Source organism: Phocoena sinus, chromosome X (assembly GCF_008692025.1).
Source record: "Phocoena sinus isolate mPhoSin1 chromosome X, mPhoSin1.pri, whole genome shotgun sequence".
Classification (NCBI taxonomy): Eukaryota; Metazoa; Chordata; class Mammalia; order Artiodactyla; family Phocoenidae; genus Phocoena; species Phocoena sinus.
The window spans coordinates 92,824,427-92,852,143 of record NC_045784.1 but is presented as its reverse complement, the minus strand read 5'-3'; the positions used below and the strand labels follow the sequence as shown (position 1 = coordinate 92,852,143).

The 27,717-nt window shown below is 36.5% G+C and overlaps 1 protein-coding gene and 1 non-coding gene across 6 annotated transcripts in view; both read right to left on the bottom strand.

The window, feature by feature from the left end:
* The window catches only part of COL4A5 (collagen type IV alpha 5 chain), a 228,983-nt gene that overhangs the window by 30,711 nt on the left and 170,555 nt on the right, over positions 1-27,717 (bottom strand). For all 5 annotated transcript variants that reach the window (XM_032620467.1, XM_032620469.1, XM_032620470.1 and 2 more), the window contains exons 31-36: positions 24,816-24,983; positions 23,879-23,968; positions 23,237-23,386; positions 21,772-21,870; positions 20,289-20,378; positions 19,749-19,888 (exon numbers count right to left, since the gene is read on the bottom strand). In XM_032620467.1, the coding sequence (XP_032476358.1) occupies positions 19,749-19,888; positions 20,289-20,378; positions 21,772-21,870; positions 23,237-23,386; positions 23,879-23,968; positions 24,816-24,983 (737 nt within the window). The remainder of the gene's footprint in view (positions 1-19,748; positions 19,889-20,288; positions 20,379-21,771; positions 21,871-23,236; positions 23,387-23,878; positions 23,969-24,815; positions 24,984-27,717) is intronic.
* Positions 3,473-3,683, bottom strand: LOC116748240. The gene has a single exon (XR_004348248.1). It is a non-coding gene; the product is annotated as a small nucleolar RNA U3 (small nucleolar RNA).

The following is a 27,717-nucleotide window of genomic DNA, read 5'->3' as shown; positions in this document are numbered from 1 at the left end:
ACTGAAGTCTCTACATGACTTAGATTTTATAACAACATAAAATTATTCATAGAGCTTTTACTGTATGTCAGGCACTCTGCTAAGTGCTTTACATAAATTGCTTCATTTAATCATCACAACAGCCCTTTGGGTTAGGCTTTATCATCTCCATTTATAAATGAGAAAACTGAATCTTGGAGAACTCAAGTGCCTAAGGTCTCTGGTAAGTAGCAGAACTGGGATTTGAACCAAGATCTGTCAGACTCCAGAGCTCATGCTATTCCCATGATATGTAGATGCATTATTCTCATTAATCCTAACTCTGTAAGAAAGATACTATTATTATCCCCATTTGATGGTAATGCAGCTAATAAGTGGTAGAATCTGAGTTTGGGTCCAGGCAGTTTGATTTCGGAACCTCTGATCATCATCCCTAGTATACTACAATGAAATTCATGGCTTACAATAAGCATGTCAAACAATAATTACAGTAGGTTCTACTGTAAAAGGGAAATTTCATCTTAACATGAAGAAGTCTATCAGTTCTTCAGTGGACATCTCAAATCCCATTTCCTCCATGAAGACTTCCAGGACAGAAAGCCTACCCTAAAAATTTAGGGTAGGTTCTTATTCCATTATGTTTATAATGCGTTCACATATGCATGTCTTGACTCTTCAATTACACTGAAAACTTCTGTGGGGTCAGAGATAATTCATATATAACCACTTTTGCTCAACGAACATTTGCATTGTTTTCTTCTAATAAAGGCTTAGAAGAATTCATACCCACTTTCACGATTAAAACAAGTTTTTCCCAACAACAATGAGAATATATGTCATAACACTAAATCTACCACAGTGTTCACTGCTCTGCTCATGAGGACCATGACCTGTCCAACAAAGTGCTCAACATCACCTGCTGAATACTTTCTTTTTCATTTAGTGCTTATGCTTGTCTAGGTGAGTAAGATCATATATTTGTGACTCAAGTGTTTCCGCACTATGGTAAAAGCTTTATAAACTAATGACTTTTCTCCTTACTTCCCTTTCTTAAAAAACAATTAACAATCTTGGGCTTGGAATATATGTATTTCTGTCTGAACCATTATAAATCAAATATCTAGCATATTTTTACACATATAATAGGTATACAATTGACTTTTGGATTGAACTGGTTCCAGCTTAGGTACTTACACAGAAAAGCTTTGAATAAACTATCATAATTCTTCTTGTTATTGATGAACCAATGACATATATCAAAATTAAAAAAAACAAGAAGAAAATTCCATTATTCTGCTAATGGTAAACATGAAATGCAGTAGATAAACTTCTGATTATTTATAATGAAGTATGTTAAATTCTACAAATAACCCCAAATTGTAATTTTGACCAGTTCTTGTTCCCTGATACAGTTCTTCTTACCACCGTATGGCCCTACTCCTTCAAACCAAGTGAACTGTAAAAAAGAAAGTAAATTTTCACTAGGACTTCTGAAAAGTACTACAATTTGCTAGTTTAAGTTTCATCTAAACTTTTATTATTCATACACTTGCAGAAAAAATAATGAGCTTCTAAAAAGATAACCAAGAAGATAATGAAAAAGAGTACTCAGAAAATCAACAACCTGGCCAAGAATCCTATAAATCGCTCTGAGAAGGGAAAATTCTAGTCTACTAACACTCTCAGCAAAAGCTAGGCAAGACTTAAACCACACTTATCCATACACGTAAAGCACAAATATCTATATTTATTCTAATGTCAAGCTTTGATATAATTCTTTTTTTAATTTAGATATAATTGACATATTATATTAGTTTCAGGTGTACAACATAATGATTCAATATGTGCATATACTGTGAAACGATCACCATAGTAAGTAGTTAGTATCCATCACCATACAGTTATAAAATTTTTGTTCTTGTGAGGAAAAGTTTTAAGCAATTTTCAATATACAATACAATTTATTAACTGTAGTCACCATGCAGTATATTACATCCCCATGACTTATTTAATTTATTGTTAGAAGTTTGTACTTTTTAACCCCCTTCACCTATTTCACCCACCCCCACCCTCCCCTGCCTCTGGCAACTACCAATATATTCTCTGTATCCATGAGCTTGGTTTTTGTTTGTTTTATTGTTTTGATTTTATTTGTTTTTAGATTCCACATAAAAATGACATCATATGGTATCTGTTGTTCTCTGTTTGACTTATTTCACTTAGCATAATACCCTCAAGGTCCCTCTATGTTATGACAAATGGTAAGGTTTCATTCTTTTTTATACACCACTTCTTTATCCATTCATCCATCAGTGGACATTTAGGTTGCTTAGCCATTGTAAATAATGCTGCAAGAAACATGGGGGTACATATATCTTTTCCAGTTAGTGCTTTCATTTTCTTTGGATAAATACCCAGAAGGGGAAGTGCTGGATCATATGGTAGTTCTATTTTTATTTTTTTGAGGAACCTGGATACTGTTTACAGTCCCAGAAACAGTGTGCAAGAGTTCCTTTTGTCCACATCTTTGCCAACACGTTATTTTTTTGTTTTTTTTGATAATAGCCATTCAAAAAGGTGTGAGGTGATATCTCATTATTTTGATTTGCATTTTCCTGATGATTAGTGATATTGAGAACCTTTTCATGTACCTATTGGCCATAGGTATGTCTTTTTTGGAAAAATGTCTATTCAGATTCTCTGCTCATTTTTGTGTGTGTGTGTGTGTGCGGTACGCAGGCCTCTCACTGTTGTGGCCTCTCCCGTTGTGGAGCACAGGCTCCAGACGCGCAGGCTCAGTGGCCATGCGTGGCATGTGGGATCTTCCAGGAACGGGGCACGAACCCGCGTCCCCTGCATTGGCAGGCGGACTCTCAACCACTGCGCCACCAGGGAAGCCCCTCTGCTCATTTTTTAATCAGATTGATTTTTTTGCTATTGAGTTGAATGAGTTCTTTATATATTTTAGATATTAACCCCTAATCAGATATATGATTTGCAAATATTTTCTCCCATTTAGTAGGCTGCCTTTTCATTTTGTTGGTTTCCTTTCCTGTGCAGAAGTATTTTAGTTTGATGTAGTCCCACTAGTTTATTTTTTTGTTTTTGTTGCCTTTGCTTTGGAGTCCAATTCAAAAACTCATTGCCAAGACCAATGTCAAGGAGTTTACCACTTGTGTTTTCTTTTAGGAGTTTTATGGTCTCAGGTCTTATGTTCAAATTTTTGATCCACTTTGAGTTGATTTTTGTGTATGGTGTTAAGATAGTGGTCCAGTTTCAATTTTTTTGCATGTGGCTGTCCAATTTTCCCAACACCCTTTATTAAAGAGACTGTCCCTTCCCCACTGTATAGTTTTGGCTTCTGTGTTATAAATTAACTGACCATACAAGCTTAAGTTTATTTCTGGGATCTCTATTTTGCTCCATTGATCTATGTGTCTGTTTTTGTGTGAATACCATCTTGGGTTTCTTTTGTTTTTGTTTTTGTTTTTTAACTCTGACAGCATTCTCTCCGTCTTACTCTCCCAAAGGAAGAGAAGAACAATCATCAGTGGCTAGTGGCAGTTGCAGAAGTAACACCAAGAGCTGACTTCACACTCAGGAGAGAACGCTGCACCTCCTTCTCATGGTTTCGGGTGCTCTACACGTTCATAAAAACTTCTCTAGTAAAAAACTATACAAATGATCCATGAAAATATAGTCTTCATACTTTTTTGATTACTACAGCTTTGAAATATAGTTTCAAATCAAGGAGTGTGATGCCTCCAGCTTTGTCCTTTTTTCTATTGCTTCAGCTATTTGAGGTCTTTTATGGTTCCATACAAATTTTAGGATTGTTTGTTCTATTTTCTGAAAAAATGACACTGGAATTTTATAGGGATTGCACTGAATCTACAGATTGCTTTGGTAGAATGGACATTTTAACAATATTAATTCTTCCAATCCATGAGCATGTAATATCCTTCCTTTTATCTGTGTCTTCTACAATTTCTTTCATCAACGTCTTACAGATTTCAGTGTGCAAGTCCCTTGGTTAAATTAATTCCTAGATATTTTCTTCTTTTTGATGCAATTGTGAATGGAATGGTTTTCTTAATTTTTCTTTCTGCTAGTTTGTTATTAGTGTATAGAAACACAACACATTTTTTAATATTGATTTGGTATCCTGCAAATTGAATTTGTTTATTAGTCCTAACAGTTTTTTGGTGTGGTCTTTAGGGTTTTAAAAATATATAATATCATGTCATTTGCAAATAAGTTTTACTTCCTCCCTTCCGATTTGATTGTTTTTTCTTTCTTTTCCTTGCCTAATTGCTTTGGCTAGGACTTCTAATGCTATGTTGAATAAAAGTGACAAGGGTGGGCATCCTTGCTTGTTCTTAATCTTAAAAGAAAAGCTTTCAGCTTTTCACCATTGAGTATGATGCTAGCTGTGGGATTATCATGTATTGCCTTTATTATGTTGAGGTATGTTCCCTCTATGCCCACTTTGTTGAGAGTTTTATCATATGTGGGTACTGAATTTTGTCAAATGCGTTTCTGCATCTATTGTGATGATCATATGATTTTTACCCTTCATTTTGCTAATGTGGTGTATAATATTGTTTGATTTGCAGATGTTAAGCCATCCGTGCACCTCTGGAAAATTCCTCTTGATCATGGTGTATGATCCTTTTAATGTATTTGAGTTTGGTTTGCTAATATTTTATTGAAGATTTTTTCATCTGTGTTTATCAGTGATATTGCCTGTAATTTTCTCTTCTTGTGGCATCCTCGTCTGGTTTTGGTATCAGGGTAATGCTCACCTCATAAAATGAATTTTGAAGTATTCCTTTCTCTTCTATTTTTTTGGGAGAATTTGAGAAGGATTGGTGTTAATTCTTCTTTAAATGTTTGATAGAACTCACCAATGAAGCTGTCTGGTTCTAGACTTTTATTTTTTGGGAGATTTGATATAACTGAAAATGGAATATATCATCCCTAATGAGTCAAATTTAACATTGTGAAACTACCTAACAAATACAGTAACACTGTAAGACTAAAATGCCTTTTAACAAGCCTGAAACTAGAACTGCTTTCAAGGTCACTGTGCTGTATAACAGGCACTCCACGTAGAAATAGGAGTCAAGTTGATACCTATTTTGCTGTTAAAATCCGAATTGGTTACCTAAGAGTATTTGGATCATAGCCATTCTCTACTATCTCTTAATAATAGAATCTCGCTTCCATTCCATGCTATAACCTAAGACCTGGAATAAAATATCAGGCTGACCTCAATATACAGAATAGAAGACATCAAAGTTGGTGAAAAAGCTAACACTGCTATTGTGCTCCACTGTAAAATTGAAGAAGCACTGCCAGTAGAAAAAAAAATAACACAGGACAATGAGTTGAAAATATTTGGTGAGAAAGGGTAAAAACCATACCCTGTTTTATGGCAAGAAGAGTATTGCAATAGTAGTCCAATCAGTTGGAAGTTGTGGTTCTCACATAATTATTAAATTTTTTTACAGTTCAATTTATATTTGGAGATTAAAGACACCATGAACCAAGCCATATATAGGTTCTTCTTTAGTTAGGAAATATTAACAATAGGGATTTAAAGAGTGGATGCAGAGATACTCTTATTTAACATTTTACTAAATGATATAGGAAAGGGAGTATAAAATAAGATCTTCAAGTTTGCATGCTACTTTCCTCTCCCAGGTAGTGAAATTTTAGGCTAACAGGGACAAATTGATAAATAAAGGCTCAAAGCTGCCTGAGCAGGCCAAAACACGGTACATGGGATTCAATGAGTATGTGTAAGGTGATGAACTTAGAGAAAAGGCGATGAACTTAGAGAAAAATAATATGAAGTAAGTTTATAAAATAATGAACCCTATGGTATCCTTTACCACCCAAGGAAGATACTACCTTAGTTGCTATAAGTCTATTCAGAAAATCTATTCTTTACGATTCAGTCTTGGTAAATTTTGTGTTTTAGGAATTTGTCCATTTCAAAGTTAACCAATTTGTTGTTGTACACTTGTTCATAGTACCCTCATAATCCTTTTTATTTCTGTAAAATTGGTGGTGATGCACCCTCTTTCATTTCTAATTTTAGAAATTTGAGTCTTCTCTCTTTTTCTCTTAGCCAACCTAGCTAAAGGTTTTTCAATTTTGTTCATCTTTTCAAAAGAACCAACTCTTGGTTTTACTGATTTTCTCTATTATTTTTAATCTCTACTGTATTTATTGCTGTTTTAATCTTTATTATTTCCTTCCTTCTGCCAGCTTTGGGTTGAGTTTGTTCTTCTTTTTCTAGTTCCTGAAGGTATGAAGGTAAATTGTTGACTTAGGATCTTTCTTCTTTAATGCAAGCATTTACAATAAATTTCCCTCTTAGCATTGCTTTTGCTGGATCCTATAAGTTTTGGTATGTTGTGTTTTCTTTTCCACTTGTCTCAAGATATCTTCTAATATCCCTTGTGTCCTCATCTTTGTCCCACTGGTTGTTAAGAGTATGTTCTTTAATTTCTACATATTTGTGAATTTTCCAGCTTTCCTTTTGCTGTTTACATTTTATTGTAACTGGAAAAGATAGTTTGTATGGTTCCAATCTTTTAAAATTTATCAAGACTTATTTTGTGGCCTAACATATGCTCTATTCTGAAGAATGTTTCTTGTGCACTTGAAAAAATAGATACTCTGCTGTTGTGGGTTGGAATGTTCTGTATAGGTCTGTTAGGCCCAATTGACTTTGCCCATTTAAAAATTGGTCTATTTGCTTTCTTATTGAATTATAAGAGTTTTTAAAATATATTCTGGATATAAATCTCTTATCTGATATATAATTTGCAAATATTTTCTCCCTTTCTGTGGGTAGTCCTTTCACTTTCCTGATGCTATCATTTGTAGCACAAAATTTTAGTGTGGTTCAATTCATTTATTTTTTTCTTTGTTTGCTTGTGCTTTTGGTGTCATATCTAAGAAATAATTACCCTAACCCAAGGTCCTGAAGATATATCATGTTTTCTTCTAAGACTTTCTGCTTGTCAATTTCAGCAAAAAAGCTATCTGGGATTATGATAGGGATTGTTCTGAGTCTGTAGTATGATTAGATTTTAAGAAGGATTAATGGAGGTTAGAAATATTATGCCACATTTAAAGAATAGTCATTAAGTTTAAGAGTTGAAGAAATCTTAGGTACTACCTAGTCCAGCTGTCTCATCTCACAGACAAACATTATGTATAGAGGGCTTTATAATTTACAAAGTGTATTTTTAAATCTAACTGAAGCCTCACAATAACTCTGTGCAATAGGTATAATTCTTTCTATTTTGCTGACAAAGTAGTGAAAATACAAAAGAATTAAGTGACTTACAAGGTCATGTAGACAGACTCAGGACTCAAAGTTCTGCCTATTGATTCCCTGTCCAGGGTTTTCAGTGTACTATATTAATTATGCTTTTTGACTAACAAGGACACTCTCTCATAAATTGTGTCATCTGTAAGACAAACTACCATCTGACCTTTTAGCACTATCCTTACTTCTTAACAGCTCACTAATTATAGAATTTTTTCTTATGCTTGACATCCCCCAATCATACTATCATGTCTTCTGAAACTTTTATTCTACTCTTCCTTTACAATATAGGCAGGCACTCTTCATTTTGCATAACAGTATTGGACTATAAAAATGAAAATGCAAGATGAAACCATGTAAAGAGATTTTAAAAATCAATGGGAAAAATATGATCATTCTATGACCTGTAAAAGTTTTTCTCAAAACACTAAAATCCCTCTTCCTGTCAGTTATACATGTATAGAGAGTCAAGTTCATATGTTGATCATTTCAAATTCACTAGCTTTCTTGGCTGCACATCTAAAGTCTCTCAAATGGTGGCAGTGTCAACATTCCTTTGGCTGGCTATTTCATCTCTAACTCCATCTACATTAGATTTAAATTTCATTTCCAGTATTATCACCTTTCCTTTTTTTTTACTGCACTTTCATCATTGTTGGTCAATTTTCTCTTTTGAGTATCCATTTTTGTTAAATTTCAGTTTGGTTTATCAATGAGAGACAGAGGCAACACATCTACATGCTTTGCTGTCAATGCATTATGGGAACAATAGATTCACAGTGATGAATCACTGACAGAATTTGAAAGAAGTGAAATGACTGCTCACTGATCATGATGCACAGGAGATATTTACATAGTGGTTTAGGGATTGAAGAGCTAACATATCATGGTAAATTAAATTTGAACCATATTGTTGTGGACTGATGCTATTTAAATAAACTGTGGTAACAAATTTGTGCATATCAGAACTGTACAAAGCAAGGACTGCCTGTGCCTATCAGAACTGAGAGGTAAAATCTTATTTTTTAAATATTTCATCATTTTAAGATAAAATAATACCACCTGAAAGAAAGAGTAGGATACTTCAAATACATGATTTCCTGGTTTTGTCAGCTCTGCAAATGTCCAAATTTAGTGTAGATTTCCTTATTGAAATATACTTGTAGGATGCATAGAAAAACTAAGAGTTAGCCTCTTGCTTGAAGAGTTGAATATACTGTGGACACTGGCCAGTTGAAACATGGTTTTCTGCTGCCATCCATTATAGTTTCAGAGATGAATTATTATGGTAATTTTGGTTGCACTATATGGATGTTAAAGTTCACTCAGTTTAGAAAAAAATATGTATAAACAAATTTAGAAAAATTTTAAAATGTAATTTCAAATCAATGAGTAAAGAATGGAGCTCATACAAATAGGTTTGGGTTATTTGGATAATTTATTTGGAAAAAAATATATAGTTCCTCACCTTGCAAAACATACAGAAAAAGTCAGATGGGTTAAAGATGTAAACATAAAGAACAAAATCATGCAAATACTGGAATAAAATATATAGGATTCTTTTTATAATCTTAGATATAGAAGTCTTCATAACATTCAGAAAACTATGCTCCTGATCTTTCCTGCCAAATCTGTTTCTCCCCAAATCTTTCCTATCTAAGTATGTAGCAACTCCATTCTTGCAGTTGCTCAGATAAAAACTTTAGAGTCATTCTTGACATCTCTCTTTCTCTCGTATTCCATACACAAATCTTGCTGACTTGACTTGGAAAATATCTTAAGATTCTGACAGTTTCTTATCACTTCCACTGCCACCACCCTGATCCAAGCTATCAACATCTCTAGTTTGTATTATAAATAAAAATAAAAATAAAATAATAATAATAAAAAGTGTCATAATTGGTCTCACTCTTTTCATCCTTACTCCTCTGTGATTTATATCCAAAATGAGAGCTGTGATTTTTTTAAAATTAAAGTACAATCATGTTATTCCTTCCACTTGTCCCTTATTTCACTTAGGAGTATAAGCCTTACTATAATCTATAAAGCCCTAGATAATCTACCCTCCATTACCAACCTGATCTCATCTCCTACTGACTTTCACCTCAATACTTGGCTTAATTCACACTAGCCTCATTTATTTTTCTCGAAATGCCAGGGTCTTTGAATGACTAACCCCCTCACTGCATGAAGCCACTTAAACAACTGTTATCAGAGAAGCTTTTCCTTACTACCCTATTTTAAAAAATGTAACATTTCTCAGCAATTCTTATCCCCAAGCCTCACTCTAATTTTGCAATACCTTCTAACAAACTTATTTATTTTGTTTATTTTGTTCACTGACTAGATGTAAACTCCATGCAGGCAGTGAATTTGTTTCACTCATACTCTATCTCCAGCACCTAAAATAGTTCCTGGCACATCACAAATACTCAATAGGTATTTTTTGAATGAATGAATGAGTATAACATTCGTTTATGTTAAAATGTTAAACTTCTACTTGATGAAATATACAGTAAACACTGTAGTAAGACAAGCAACTGACTGGGAGAAACTATTTGCAACATATATAATAGACAATGGATGCATCTTTGGTGTTTATAAAGTACTTTTACAAATCAATAGGAAATACATAAGCAAATCCCCTCCTAAAAAATGAGGCAAAGAGTATGAATAGAAAATTTGCTGAGCAGATATACATAGAAGAAATCTCACCTGGAATCAGGAAAATTCAAATTTAAACAATGATATGCTACTTTTTACCCATTAGATTGGCAAAATTAGAAAGACTGATAATACCTAATAGTTGCAAAATGAGGAGAAAATAGAAAATTTCTTACACTGATCAAGGGAGTATCAAGCAGTAGAGCTATTTAATTAGAAAAATTTGCCAGTAACTATCAACATTAAAAAGGAATATACAGGTTTCTGCACACCATCCCAGAGCTGAGGTGTTGGCACAGTTATTTCCCAGGAGGAACTCTGGTCTGAAGGGCCAGGTGCAAGAACTCTGCATGCGGCCCCCTGTGAGCAAGGGAAACCAGACTAAGCAACAAGGGAAAAAAAGTTAGACACTCCACGAGAAAATGAGGAAAAGCAGCAATTAGAGGAAGACCTTCAAGATGGCAGAAGAGAAAGACGTGGAGATCACCTTCCTCCCTACAAATACATCAGAAATACATCTACATGTGGAACAGCTCCTACAGAACACCTACTGAACGCTGGCAGAAGAAACTCCCCACGTACCTGGGTAGGGCAAAAGAAAAAAGGAAAAACAGAGAAAAAAGAATAGGGACGAGACCTGTCCCTTGGGGAGGAAGCTGTGAAGGAGGAAAAGTTTCCACACACTAGGAAGCCCCTTCACTGGTGGAGGTGGGGGATGGCAGGGGGAAGCTTCAGAGCCACGGAGGAGAGCGCAGCAACAGGGGTGCAGAGGGCAAAGTGGAGAGATTCCCACACAGAGGATCGGTGCCGACCACCACTCACCAGCCCGGGAGGCTTGTCTGCTCACCCACCAGGGTGGGTAGGGGCTGGGAGCTGAGGCTCGGGCTTCGGAGGTCAGATACCACGGACAGGACTGGGGTTGGCCACGTGAAGACAGCCTGAAGGGGGCTAGTGAGCCAGAACTGGCCGGGAGGGAGTCAGGGAAAAAGTCTGGACCTGCCTAAGAGGGAAGAGACCGTTGTTTCGGGGTGTGCAAGGAGAGGGGATTCACAGCACCGCCTAAACGAGCTCCAGAGACGGGCGCGAGACGCAGCTATCAGCGCGGATACCAGAGACGGGTATGAAATGCTAAGGCTGCTGCTGCAGCCACCAAGAAGCATGTGTGCAAGCACAGGTCACTATCCACACCACCCCTCCCAGGAGCCTGTGTAGCCTGCCACTGCCAGGGTCCCGTGATCCAGAGACAACTTCCCAGGGAGAACAAATGGCACGCCTCAGGCTGGTGCAAAGACATGTGTGCCTCTGCCACCGCAGGCTCGCCCCGCATTCCGTACCCCTCCATGCCCACCTCGGGCTGAGTGAGCCAGAGCCCCCTAATCAGCTGCTCCTTTAAGCCCGTCCTGTCTGAGCGAAGAACAGATGCCCTCAGGTGACCTACATGCAGAGGTGGCGCCAAATTCAAAGCTGAACCCCAGGAGCTGTGTGAACAAATAGAAAGGGAAATTTCTCCCAGCAGCCTCAGGAGCAGCGGATTAAATCTCCACAATCAATGTGATGCACTCTGCATCTGTGGAATACCTGAATAGACAACAAATCATCCCAAAATTGAGGCGGTGGACTTTGGGAACAATGATATATATATTTTTTTCCTTTTTCTCTTTTTGTGAGTGTGTATGTGCATGCTTCTTTGGGTGAGGTTGTCTGTAGAGTTTTGCTTTTACCATTTTTCCTAGGGTTCTGTCTGTCCGGTTTTTTTTGTTTGTTTGTTTTGTTTTATTACTTTTTAATTGTTTGTATTTTTAATAATTATTTATTATTTTAATAACTTTATTTTATTTTTTCATTCTTTCTTTCTTTTTTTCTCCCTTTTCTTCTGAGCCGTGTGGCCGACAGGGTCTTGGTGCTCCGGCTGGGTGTCAGGCCTGTGGCTCTGAGGCGGGAGAGGTGAGTTCAGGACTTTGGTCCACCAGACACCTCCAGCTCCACGTGATATCAAACGGTGAAAGCTCTCCCAGAGATGTCCATCTGAACACTAAGACCCAGGTACACTCAATGACCAGCAAGCTACAGTGCTGGACACCCTGTGCCAAACAACTAGCAAGACAGGAACACAACCCCGCTCATTAGCGGAGAGGCTGCCTAAAATCATAATAAGGTCACAGACACCGCAAAACACACCACCAGACACGGACCTGCCCATCAGAAAGACAAGATCCAGGCTCACCCACCAGAACACAGGCGCAAGTCCCCTTCACCAGGAAGCCTACACAACCCACTGAAACAACCTTAGCCACTGGGGGCAGATACCAAAAACAATGGGAACTACTAACCTTCAGCCTGCAAAAAGGAGACCCCAAACACAGTAAGTTAAGCAAAATGAGAAGACAGAGAAACACACAGCAGATGAAGAAGCAAGGTAAAAACCCACCAAACCAAACAAATGAAGAGGAAATAGGCAGTCTACCTGAAAAAGAATTCAGAGTAATGATAGTAAACATGATCTAAAATCGTGGAAATAAAATGGAGAAAATACAAGAAACGTTTAACAAGGACCTAGAACTAAAGAGCAAACAAACAATGATGAACAACACAATAAATGAAATTAAAAATTCTCTACAAGGAAACAATAGCAGAATAACTGAGGCAGAAGAACAGATAAGTGACCTGGAATATAAATAGTTGAAATAACTACTGCAGAGCAGAATAAAGAAAAAAGAATGAAAAGAATTACAGACGGTCTCAGAGAACTCTGGGACAACGTTAAACGCACCAATATTCGAATTATAGGGGTCCCAGAAGAAGAAGAGAAAAAAAAGGTGACTGAGAAAATATTTGAAGAGATTATAGTTGAAAACTTCCCTAATATGGGAAAGGAAATAATCAGTCAAGTCCAGGAAGTCCAGAGAGTCCCATACAGGCTAAATCCAAGGAAAACATGCCAAGACACATATTAATCAAACTATCAAAAATTAAATACAAAGAAAACATATTAAAAGCAGCAAGGGAAAAACAACAAATAACACACAAGGGAATCCCCATAAGGTTAACAGCTGATCTTTCAGCAGAAACTCTGCAAGCCAGAAGGGACTGGCTGGACATATTTAAAGTGACGAAAGGGAAAAACCTACAACCAAGATGACTCTACCCAGCCAGGATCTCATTCAGATTCGACAGAGAAATTAAAACATTTACAGACAAGCAAAAGCTGAGAGAATTCATCACCACCAAACCAGCTTTACAACAAATGCTAAAGGAATTTTTTAGGCAGGAAACACAAAAGGAGGAAAAGACCTACAATAACAAAAGCAAAACAGCTAAGAAAACAGTAACAGGAACATACATATTGATAATTACCTTAAATGCAAATGGATTAAATGCTCCAAACAAAATACATAGACTGGCTGAATGGATACAAAAACAAGACCTGTATATATGCTGTCTACAGGAGACCCACTTCAGACCTACGGACACATACAGACTGAAAGTGAGGGGATGGAAAAAGATATTCCATGCAAATGGAAATCAAAAGAAAGCTGGAGTAGCAATTCTCATATCAGACAAAATAGACTTGAAGATAAAGACTATTACAAGAGACAAAGAAGGACACTACATAATGATCAGGGGATCAATCCATGAAGAAGATGTAACAATTGTAAATATTTATGCACCCAACATAGGAGCACCTCAATATGTAAGGCAAATGCTAACAGCCATAAAAAGGAAAATCGACAGTAACACAATCATAGTAGGAGACTTTAACACCCCACTTTCACCAATGGACAGACCATCCAACATGAAAATAAATAAGGAAACACAAGCTTTAAATGATACATTAAAGAAGATGGACTTCATTGATATTTATAGGACATTCCATCCCAAAACAACAGAATTCACTTTCTTCTCAAGTGCCCATGGAACATTCTCCAGAATAGGTCATATCTTGGGTCACAAATCAAGCCTTGGTAAATTTAAGAAAATTGAAATCATATCAAGTATGTTTTCCAACCACAACGCATTGAGACTAGATATCAATTACAGAAGAAAATCTGTTAAAAATACAAACACATGGAGGCTAAACCTTACACTACTAAATAACCAAGAGATCACTGAAGAAATCAAACACGAAATAAAAAAACACCAAGAAACAAATGACAATGAAAACACGATGACCCAAAACCTAAGGGATACAGCAAAAGCAGTTCTAAGAGGGAAGTTTATAGCAATACAATCCCACCTCAAGAAACAAGAAAAACCTCAAATAAACAACCTAATCTTACACCTAAAGCAATTAAAGAAAGAAGAACAAAAAAACCCCAAAGTTAGCAGCAGGAAAGAAATCATAAAGATCAGATCAGAAATAAATGAAAAAGAAATGAAGGGAACAATAGCAAAGATCAATAAAACTAAATGCTGGCTCTTTGAGAAGATAAGCAAAATTGATAAGCCATTAGCCAGTCTCATGAAGACAAAAAGGGAGAAGACTCAAATTAATAGTATTAGAGGGCTTCCCTGGTGGCGCAGTGGTTGAGAATCTGCCTGCTAATGCAGGGGACACGGGTTTGAGCCCTGGTCTGGGAAGATCCCACATGCCGCAGAGCAACTAGGCTCATAAGCCACAACTACTGAGCCTGCGCGTCTGGAGCCTGTGCTCCGTGACAAGAGAGGCCGTGATAGTGAGAGGCCCGCGCACTGCAATAAAGAGTGGCCCCTGCTTGCCACAACTAGAGGAAGCCCTCGCACAGAAATGAAGACCCAACACAGCAAAAATTAATTAATTAATTCCTACCCCCAACATCTAAAAAAAAAAAGATCCTTTAAAAAAAATAGCATTAGAAATGAAAAAGGAGAAGTCACAACTGATACTGCAGAAATATAAAGGATCATGAGAGATTACTACAAGCAACTATATGCCAATAAAATGGACAACCTGGAAGAAATGGACAAATTCTTAGAAAAGCACAACTTTCCGAGACTGAACCAGGAAGAAATAGAAAATATAAACAGACCAGTCACAGGCACTGAAATTGAGACTGTGATTAAAAATCTCCCAACCAACAAAAGCCCAGGACCAGATGGCTTCACAGGCAAATTCTATCAAACATTTAGAGAAGAGCCAACAGCTATCCTTCTCACACTCTTCCAAAAGATAGCAGGGGGAGGAACACTCCCAAACTCACTCTACGAGGCCACCATCACCCTGATACCAAAACCAGACCAAGATGTCACAAAGAAAGAAAACTACAAGCCAATATCACTGATCGACATAGATGCAAAAATCCTCAACAAAATACTAGCAAAGAGAATCCAACAGTACCTTAAAAGGATCATACAACATGATCAAGTGGGGTTTATCCCAGGAAGGCAAGAATATACAATGGAGAAAATACAGCCTCTTCAATAAGTGGTGCTGGGAAAACTGGACAGCTACATGTAAAAGAATGAAATTAGAACACTCCCTAACACCATACACAAAAATAAACTCAAAATGGATTAAAGACCTAAATGTAAGGCCAGACACCATAAAACTCTTAGAGGAAAACATAGGCAGAACACTCTATGACATAAATCACAGCAAGATCCTCTTTGACCCACCTCCTAGAGAAATGGAAATAAAAACAAAGATAAATAAATGGGACCTAATGAAGCTGCAAAGCTTTTGCACAGCAAAGGAAAACATAAAGAAGACGAAAAGACAACCCTCAGAATGGGAGAAAATACTTGCAAATGAAGCAACTGACAAAGGATTAATCTCCAAAATTTATAAGCAGCTCATGCAGCTCAATATCAAAAAAACAAACAACCCAATCCAAGAATGGGCAGAAGACCTAAACAGACATTTCTCCAAAGAAGATATACAGATTGCCAACAAACACATGAAAGGATGCTCAACATCACTAATCATTAGAGAAATGCAAATCAAAACGACAACGAGGCATCAACTCACACCAGTTAGAATGGCCATCATCAAAAAATCTACAAACAATAAATGCTGGAGAGGGTGTGCAGAAAAGGGAACCCTCTTGCACTGTTGGTGGGAATGTAAATTGATACAGCCACTAGGGAGAAAAGTATGGAGGTTCCTCAAAAATCTAAAAATAGAACTACCATACGACCCAGGAATTCCACTACTGGGCATATACCCCGAGAAAACCATAATTCAAAAAGAGTTATGTACCACAATGCTCACTGAAGCTCTATTTACAATAGCCAGGACATGGAAGCAACCCTAAGTGTCCATCGACAGATGAATGGATAAAGAAGATGTGGCACATATATACAATGCAATATTACTCAGCCATAAAAAGAAATGAAATTGAGTTATTTGTAGTGAGGTGGATGGACCTAGAGTCTGTCATACAGAGTGAAGTAAGTCAGAAAGAGAAAACAAATACTGTATGCTAACACATATATACAGAATCTAAAAAAAAAAATGGATGTGAAGAACCTAGGGGCAGGACAGGAATAAAGACGCTGATGTAGAGAATGGACTTGAGGACACGGGGAGGGGGAAGGGTAAGCTGGGACGAAGTGAGAGAGTGGCATGGACTTACATATACTACCGAAGATAAAATAGATAGCTAGTGGGAAGTAGCCGCATAGCGTAGGGAGATCAGTTTGGTGCTTTGTGACCACCTAGAGGGCTGGGATAGGGAGGGTGGGAGGGAGATGCAAGAGGGAGGAGATATGGGGATATATGTATATGTATAACTGATTCACTTTGTTATAAAACAGAAACTAACACACCATTGTAAAGCAATTATACTCCAATAAAGATGTAAAAAACAAAAAGGCATATGTATGCTGGATTCCAGCAAATCTATTCAGAATTTATTCTATGGCAATATTTACCAAATAATCTTTTTTTTTTTTTTTTTTTTTTTGGACTTGAGAGAGCTTTTTAATGGAGCTTTTTATTAATTAATTAATTTTTGCTGGGTTGGGTCTTCGTTTCTGTGCGAGGGCTTTCTTTAGTCGTGGCAAGCGGGGGGCCACTCTTCATCACGGTGCGCAGGCCTCTCACTATCGCGGCCTTTCTTGTTGCGGAGCACAGGCTCCAGACGCGCAGGCTCAGTAGGTGTGGCTCACGGGCCCAGCCGCTCCGCGGCATGTGGGATCTTCCCGGACCGGGGCACGAACCCGTGTCCCCTGCATCGGCAGGCGGACTCTCAACCACTGCGCCACCAGGGAAGCCCTACCAAATAATCTTAAGATATTTATGTAGATATGGATAAGAATTTCAGTGCAACATATGTTTGTAATCATGAAAATATAGAAACAACTTCAGTACTAATAATAGGTTAAATTATTTATGGCTAACCTAAACAGAAAATACTTTATAATTATGAAAAAGAATGAGGTGTACATTTATAAGCTGATAAAGAAAGTATGCTAAGATCTACAAACTATGACCACTAGGTCCAGAGCAGATATATAGTATTTAATATGATATCATGCATATAAATAAAAATATAACTTCCATTCAAAGATGCCACATCATTCCATGCATCAATAACTGAGGGAAAAATGCTTCTAATTATCATCGTAAGATGTTTCCCATTGTAAGATGCACCTCAATATCAGAGATTTTGAATTGTACAAAACTGAGTCTTAAAATTGATGAAATACCTATCATATATACAAACATATATATGCGTAAAAAGCCTTTTCTGTACAAATACATGAGGAACTACTAAACATGGTTACCTTGGGGAAGAACTGTGGATTTGGAGTATGTAAATGTGTGGAAAGAAGAGTTCTCATTTTACATCATTTCATACTGGTTGATTTTATTTTTATTGATTTATACCATTATACATAAAAGTTTCATGTGTACAACATTATATTTCTACTTCTGTATACACTACGGTGTGCTGGTTGATTTTTAAAATCAATCTAATTTGTTACTATTAATATAAAAACTTAAAAAGACAAAAATTGAAATGCACATATCTTTTGACCCAGCAATTTCACTTTTAAGAATCTCTACAGTATAAATAATTGTACATGTTTCCACAGATATGTGTAAGAATGTTCATTATGATATGAATTGCAACAGAAGTAGGATATCATGCAGCCATTAACAATGATGTACACTGAGGAAGAAAACTGATTAAGATATACTGAAAGAAGAAATATTAAAAGGCATAAGTGATAAGGTAACATACAGAATAGTGTGTATTCTATGATTCTACATATGCACAAAGTATAGAAAAAACAAAATTCTGTGTGTATATATGTGTGTGCGTGTGTGTGTGTGTGTGTGTGTGTGTGTGTGTGTATTGAGAGAAAGAGAGAGAGAAAGAGAAAGAGAATATGTTGCAAGGGATTCAAATTTACACACCAACTATTAACAGTGTATTCTATGGGGAAGGGAATGGAATAAAGAAGACGTGTTATAAAGGAGATTTTCACTTTTGCCCTTGATATGTCTGTATTATTATTTTTAGTAAAATATGTGTTCATGTATTACTGATAAAATTTAAATAGAAAAAAATTAAGATTCATTTCAATAAACTTTATACTGTTAATCCACAATTAATATGCAGAAATTTCTCTTGATTACTTCTTAAAATAAGTTGATGGACTGGGCAATCAAAAGATATTCTTTTTGGGGACTTCCCTGGTGGTCCAGTGGTAAAGAATCCGCCTTACAATGCAGGGGACACGGGTTCGATCCCTGGTTGGGGAACTAAGGTCCCACATGCCGCAGGGCAACTAAGCCCATGTGCCACAACTACAGAGCTTGCGTGCCTCAATGAGAGAGGCTGTGTGCCACAAACTACAGAGCCCACGTGCCCTGGAGTCCGCGCACCACAACTAGAGAGAAGCCTGCGTACCCCAACGAAGAGCCTGCGTGCTGCAACAAATAAAAGATCCCGCATGCCACAACTAAGACCTGATGCAGCCAAAAAAAGAAAGAAAATAAATACAGTCTTTTTGTATACTATTAAAAAGAAATTATCTTTAAAATGTTATTCAATAAATTCTTATCTCAGTGGGAACTTTCATGGAAGTTGAGCAACACAATTCCTTTTCTAATACTCTCAGATTTTGTGTTGTAACTGAATGATTAAACATCGTTATAAGACAAACAATTCACTGGGAGAAAATACTTGCAACATATATATTAGTCAATGGATAGCTCTCTGCTAGTCATAAAATACTTCTGCAAATCAGTAGCAATTACTACCTTTTTACATGGAATTAAGCAGTTATCAAACATTTGTGAGTCCAGTGATTCTTAAACAAGTTCTAGATTTGATTGCTTGAGAAATACCACCAAAGTTTTCACACTGACTAGGGACAGAGAGAGATATGTAAAACTGTTTTCAGAGAACCACCTCAGATATGCAGTTAAGAATACTACTGCACCTTCATTAATTTTATAAGTTACTTTGCCTATAAGCCTCTTCAAATTAGTTAATAATAATATTAGGACAAAGACCAACAACTCCATCACTAAAAAGGAAAAAAAAAAAACCCAAACTAGGCAGAAATATGCTTTTGGGTTACTGAAACATGCTCAAAGAGTAAGATAGAGGGAAAATAAAGAAATCAGAAAGATTTCCCCCCCTTTTTTTGGACTGTCTGCAAACCTAAAATATATCTCCTTACAATATAGGAGAAAAGAGAAGGAATGAACTTCTTGCCCAGACTATACCATGTCATTCTATAGTTTGTTTAAGTAAGAATTAGGAACGAGTACAATGTTAAAGAAAAATCATATCTGCTCAGGCATATACCTGAGGAGGATTACCTTTGGGCCAGGAAGACCTGGAAGACCAATGCCTGAAATACCAGGATCACCTTTTTCTCCTTTCTGTCCAGGTAATCCCGGGGATCCAGACTGTCCAGGAACTCCAGGAGGTCCAGGAGACCCTTTTGCACCCTGGGGGCCTGTTAGAAACATGTAATATGCAGTCTTTTACAAAATATTGTTTGTGGGATATATATGATGCACATGACCAAACAAAAGGACTTTTAAAAAGAATTCTGCAAATTCTGATATATATAATAATGAGCTTTACAACCAGGATTATATAAAAGCCTATTTTTCAAGGAAGTTTAAGTGAAAGGGTATGCTGGAGAAAACAATGTAAGTTTGTGAATTCTTTCCAAAGCTCTGTCTCTTAATTCGCATTTCAAATATTCGGGTAATGAGAGAGCTCTACCCACTGACTGCCTTAGATATTGTCTCTGTTTGACTCTATCAACACCAGTCTCATTTCTAATAACAAAGATAGTGAACCATCTTCCATTAATGGCACTAAATATTTGGGAAATTTTCATCACTCACCTGGAAAACCCATATCGCCTATGTTTCCTTTAAGTCCAGGAGGTCCTGTAAGTCCTGGCTTCCCAGGGAGACCAGGGTTACCCTTGGGACCTACAAAAGTCAAATTGGTAAAATTAAGACAACTCAGCAATATTAAGGTTTCCTGGTTTCCTGGTATGGGTTGTAATTAAAATGCAAGCATGAGATTGAATGGATGAAATCTTAACATATGATTAAGTTCCACAGATCTAACTCAGCATAAAACAGGTAAGAGTTACCTAAGAAATCTCTTTAGGAACACATTACAATATAATCATGGTAACAGAGGTTTCCTAATACAAATTTATTTTAAAAATGCAAAACTTTCACCAAGACACCTTGTTTCTTGCCCTAAAACTATTCCAATCACCTGAAATCTTATTTGTTGTTTGTGTATAAGTAAGTACCTTACTATATTTATCACAGGTAAATCCAATATAAAGGGACTCTTTTTAAAAGATTCAGAAGTGGCATTCCCATGTAGAGCCTGATCATGTGAGACCAGAAGAGGAAAGTGGTAACCTATCATGATACACCCTCAGCACATTAGGCCAGGGATAGATAAGAGTTGATGGAGAAGTACTGGACTATCTCCCCACAACAGTCATGGCTGTTGTGCTTACACATTCTTCCCAGAGCTTAGATACTTGAGCTCTGTGGTGTCACCCAGGTATTTTCCAAGGACCACAATATTGCCTTAAATATTATTTTCTTTTATTTTTTCTTTCACACTGTCTTCTAGCTTGGGGAAGAAAATGCAAAATATGTGAAGGATAGAAAAGGAGATAATTTCTCCTTCCTACTACATCAAGGTAATGCAGTACAGAGTCCAGAACAGAATAACTGACCTAAAGGGCTCCTACAAAGATGGAGATGAGCTACTCTTTATTCCTTAGGGGCCCAACTAAAAGAAAATGGCTTAAGAAGCAGCAAGAAAGAGTTTTATTAGAAATAAGAAAAACAAATCCATGTTGACTGTAAGAGTGATTAATGCTATAACACATTACCAAGGTAGACTGTGAAATTTTTATCCCTAGAAACTTTTAAATATAGAATTGGCAGCCATCTGTTTTACATGGTTTAATGATTGACTTATCTGAAGACAGAGAACTGAGAAGGGTGAATTCTTCAGGCTCCTACCAGATAACCTGTCTTATTTACATATGCTGCAATGTATATAAATAAAACACAGCACCTTACTTGGATGTACTTCTGATTTTGCATACACACTGATGCCACAAAAAGAAGAAACTGAGCAAAGCAAAATATTCTACAAATCTTGTCTGTTGACACTTGGGCCAAATGGCAACATTTTTGTTAAGGAGAGTTCCGTATCTCAGTAGCTACCCAAGCATATTGCCATGACCAGATTCAAAACATCATCACACATGATAAATACATAATTACTTTGTTCCAGGGTTCAGGATCAACCACCCAATTGCTACAGGTGGTTTATCATACTTACCCGATGGTCCTGGTAATCCAGGCTGTCCACTCAGTCCAGGTTGCCCTGGGTCTCCAGGCAAACCCTGATAACCTTTTGGCCCTGCAACTCCAGGAATACCTTCCAAGGATGAGTATAAGAAAGACAAGTTAGGCTGATATCATTAAATAAATTTGGTGAAGCAAGCTAACCAAACTCTGAAATATGAATGAAATACAGTGATATTCTGATATAGTATGAACCAACAGCACTGGACTCACTAAAATCCCCCACCTTTTTATTTAGCTACCATTAAGAATTGCAGAGCACTCAATAATTAAGTCACTTTCCTCTTTGGGCCTCGGTTTCTTACACTGTAAAATGAAGGAATTGGGGAGGATTATCTCTAAGCTATCTCTTAGATTCTATAACTATCTTTAATAACCCTATATCACAGGCAAATACAGTTTACTGCCTCTGTTTTGCAGAAGGCATAATGGAAAGAGAAGAGAAGCCTTGAAAGAAGTAAGTCAAGAAAGGTATCTCATTTTAACAAGAATAAAAATTAGGTGGCTTTGCTTCTTTCATGATTGTATACAGTAATGCCTTAACACTCTTTTTAGAGGAGAAATCCCACAAGGTCCTGCTCATAGGGAAGCTTATAACATGTGTACACACACACCAGCACACACACTCACACGCGGACTGACAGTAGTAATGGTTACAACACAGAAAGAGTCACAAACTTTACTATGATCTGCAAATAAACATAGATAGTTTTTAAAGTTCCATGTTGTTTGAAAGACTATTCTATATAGATTGGATTGTGTTTTATTTATTGATCTGTGCTTATTCATATTTTCCGGTGCTTTGTTATGAATATATTATACTTTTATAAAAAGAAAAAAGGAATTTTAAATGTTAAAAACCTGTTACACTTCATACCTTATTTGCTTCTAATAAAATAACTGTAACAACACAGTCATTCCCTAGACCTACTTTCAGCGACCTCCCCCAGAGCTGAGCTTGGCTGTTCAAAGTCCAATACTTGTTTATTCTTCCAGGGTAGAATAACAATGAACTGTACTTAAAAGTCAAGCATGATGTGGATATCAAAACACTGCAGGGCAACAAAGTACCACTCATCCTCATCTGGTTTCAAGGCGAAAAAGTTTAAAGGACCAGCAAATTTTCCAAACACTGAAATCTGTTTTCCAAGTAATTCTGGCTATAGATCTTTTTTCTCTTGACCACATCCTATATACTATTTTCTGGAAGGCCTGAAAGTGACTGTCTATTTTAAAACCTCATAGTTTGTGACAGATAAACTACAAAGAAAATACTCAAACAAAAGTTGATCAGTGAAAATTAATTTTCATTACCAAAATTTGATGCACCTAACTGCCTTTTGTTGGTGAGCCCTGGATTACAAGTCATTTTCCATGCTATTAAAAATTAAAATTCATATATAGCAGAAACACATTAATAAATAAATGCATTCACTCACCTGGTAGGCCAGGGTCCCCTTTCTCTCCTTTTGAGCCCAGCAGATCTGGATCCATTGGTCCAGGAAGGCCTGGAAGGCCAGGCTCTCCTTTACTACCTTTCTCTCCTGCAGGGCCAGGAAGTCCTGGCTGACCCTGCAAACCATCATCACCTAAACACAACATGTGTGGGGAAGATACAACAGATCAGATTTATCCATCCAGGATTAATGCATATATAAAGATTATTCATATGTTACATAGTTGGGTAGGCCACTGACCACCCAAAACACTTAGGCACCTTATTTACTGTCTATAAATAACTCGAGTTCACACACACTTTTACACTCAAATAAAAATCTCTCTTCTGGGATTCTTGGACAATTACAAAGACTGTAAAAAGTAAAAATTTAATCCCTATATTCTGTTTTTTTTTTATTCTGTTATTTTGAGCTAAGCACTTACCATGCTTCATAGTATTCAAGCTAAGCATACCACCAAACTTAAAACAGTACCTATTTAAATGTCATGAAAATACAAGAAACAAAATACAAGTAAGCATTGCTCATTTTAAAGCAGTCAAATAAAAATATTCTATATTGACATAAAGTAAAATATTTAATTTTCTTTCTTTCATGCATCTGTCACCAAACCCTGAATGTTACCTTTGAGACCAGGAACACCACTCCTGCCAGGAATTCCCAAAGGTCCTGTTGGGCCTGGAGGTCCCATCATACCCATTTCACCTTTGGCACCTTTTAAGAATATCGATAAGTATCTTTTACCTTTCCTTGACCTTGGAAAGATAAAAGATAAGTTTAAAGATGTCAACTGGAAAACTATTGAAACTTGGAGGGAAGGCACTAAGTTTCACCCCTTTCCAACTATTGTAACCTTAGTGACCACTACTGCCTATATCATTGTGGTAGTTAGTCTCTAAAGATGGTCCCCAAATGAACCACACTTCCTAGTATACACAGCCTAGAGCAGCCTTCTCCCCTTGAATTTGGGATGACTCTGTGCCTTACCCTTGACTAAGTGACACTGTATGACTCCCAATGCTAGATCATAAGAAGTCTTGCAGCTTCCATCTGTGGCTCTTAGTACACTCACTTTCAGTTTTGGGGATTCTCTCTTTTGGAAGTCAGCTGCCCTGGAAGGAGAGCAGCTACCCTGATACTAACATAACACGAAGTACCTCTGTGGATAATGAGATACCATGTGAAGAGGCCAATGAACACTCAGGTGTCAGAGAAGTAGATACTTCAACACCAACCACTCCAGCTGATGCCGTGTGGATCAGAGATAAACAACCCTGGCAAGCCATCCCTTAATTCCTGACCCGCAAACCTTGAGCAAAATTAAAAGGTTGATTTAAATCATTAAATTTTGGGGTCATTTGTTACACAGCAATATATAACTGGAGCCCTCAGACAGAAAAAGTGTAATGCAAATAGCAAAGTGAGTTTCCTACAATCAAAGACATTTAACACTTTTTCTTAAAGGACAGTGTCAATCCAGAAAAGTACAAGAGGATAATATACCAGAGTCATATTAGTTTTAATTTCCTGAATCCAAAATCAGGGAAGACTTAAAAATTACCTGGAAAGCCAGAGGCACCTGCTTTTCCTGGGAGCCCTGGTGATCCTGGGGGTCCCATAGGACCTGGTGCTCCAGGGATCCCTGGACTGCCTCTCTCACCAGGGGGTCCTGGAACATCAAATCCAGGAGGCCCTGGATCCCCCTTCTCTCCTGGTATTCCATGCAAGCCTATTTAATACAAACCAATATTAAGAAGTACTGAAGCAGTTTTAAGAGATGTATCTGGTTATTTTTCTAGCAAACAAGTGATAGAATCCTGTATATAACAAACCTAACAGTGAGTTAGAGATACTTTTGGCATCATGCACAGAAAATAACCAACAATAAAAGTTTAGGATTCTCAAGTATATTTCTCTAAGAAAGTGCTTCTGAAATTATTTCTCATGAACGATCAATCTTTTCTTAATTCCTGGTCCATCATGGACTATTTTTTTAATAAAACACAATAAAAATTACTAAAATACTAAAATTAAAGACATATAAAATACAATCCTACCTTTTGGTTATTATATTCAATAAATATAATTACATTGTCAAACTGCTATAAAAGTTTCTAAATGCTTACTCTCTATTTCTTCTAATTCCAGTGCAGACTGGTAACAAACAGTTTGCAATTCGACATTGGTCCATTGACCACACTTGGATTTGCATTGCTCTAAGGTATTATGAATTATAAAGATGTATTTCTGTAATCCATAAAAAGATTAATTACTGAATAAGTAAGTTACGTGGGCCCTTTTGACTTTATTTTGGCTTTGTTTTACATGTTGTTTTAATAATACATTATTATTAGTCTTTGTTGTTAACTTTTGTTTCACAGTAATCCAGCCAGGATTTTATAGAAAAAATATGTCATTGCAAAAATATACTCCAGGAAACAAGGTGGCTAAAAAAGAATATGTTTAGTGAAAAGAATTACACTACAAACATGGTGCAAGTTCACACTCCAATACCTATCAGCTACGTGACTTATTAAGTCACTTAATGTTGTTGGTCCTCATCTGTTAAATGGGGATGTGCCATAACTGACTGAAAGCTGTGGGATGAAACAGGTGACCATTCCAAGCATCCCTTCAACAATAAGACCTAATTTTATTACTGTTAAAGATTCACAGACAATTACTTTTATAAGAGAGCAAGACACTGGCATTTTAAGACCTGTTTGATGTCATATACCAGCATGCCTTTAAACTGATTAAATTCACTTTGAAGATTAGAGAATTCCATTTAGTTGGTACAGTAGTGATGATTCCAATGCTGTCATTTCGTAGTAAAACGATTATTAAAAGGGGAGAGATATTTTATATTATATTTATTAAATATGATGAGATACCTAATCATGTGTACAATTATAGCCCTATATGAATCACTGTCTGTTGTTATATTACAGCCCAAGTAGTTTTTAATAGCTGAGTTTTCAAGATAACTAATTAGTCCTTTGAAATATGCTCCAAGAGAGCGGTTCTACAAAATAATTAAAAGAAACCAAAGACTTCAATCTGGAGAAATCTTGTTTGTTTTCCAAGTTTAAAGCTTGAAGATATGGCTTTTGGGGAAAAAAAAGATGAATAAGGTCTGAGGATTTAATGTATAACATGGTGACTATCATCGATAATACTGTATTGTATAACTGCAACTCGCTAATAGAGTAGAACTTAGGGGTTCTCACACACAAAACGCAGAAAATATGTGAGGTGATGGATGTGTTAACTTGATTGTGAAAATCCTTTTACCACGTATACATATATCAAATAATCACATTGTACATTTGAAACATATTACAATTCTATTTGTCTATTATACCTCAATAGAGCTCAAAAGATAATAAATCAAAGGAAATATCCTATTTACAGTTTCTCAGAACCATTTTCATGAAATATCTCTTGCATCTTTTACGATGATCCTATTATATTTGAATGATATTTTCTATTTGCTCTAGTATAATAAATTCTCAATATTAAAAAAGAAAAAGATAAGGCTTTTGAGAGAGAACTACAGTACCTGGTAGACCTGAAGTTCAAGAGGCAGGAAGTTACAGTTCAGCAGCAAGATGAACCACCCAAGCAGAAGCAAGTTGCAAAAAGATTCATTAGGTTAGGAAACAAAACTAACCATGTAAAGATTAGAACAAAAAGTCTACGAATAGAATTTATTAGATATTGATTCACTACTAACATATATTAGTAATCAGTAAAGAAATGTATTTTAGGCATTTGCTCAGATGCTCATATAACATATACTATAAATGTGTTTGCCAACAGGGACACAATAAAATATTTACATTCACAAAAAGTAATACTTTTTGATGCAGATCAGCTTTACACTCTTGTTTATCTCTGATCTTTATATTGCTGTGAATGATCACTTTGGAATTTAAGCTCGTAAAGGTTAGTTAGAATTTAAAAATAAACTTGATTTTATACTGTAGCAGGTTAGGTACAGATAACTCAATAATTATTAGTGCAGTCTATGATTAAGCAAACTACATGTACTAGGCAAAGATCTCTGCATTGTCATTAGTAGTAGTAACAGATATTATGCTGTGTTTTTTTCACAGCATAGATCTTTTCCATGACTATGTCAGAAATTGGCATCCTGGTAAGATCCAGAATGAAGAAAGTCAATATAAATTCAAAGGCTCTGCTGAATCTCCTTATACAATAAAAGGAATTATATGGATGTATCTATAGAGGCTAAGTACATTAGAGGTATATAATGCTCTAAATTTATTTGCAGCCAAATGGAATGAGTTTATGGGAAAAAAGAGAAAATTCCAAAAGCATGCATTATCTGTGGAAACTTTACATACACACACACACAGCCCAAGGGTTTTACAGCCAAAAAAAGTTAGAAAACTACAATGTACTCTCCTTCATCTATAAAAATGACATGACTAATTCCT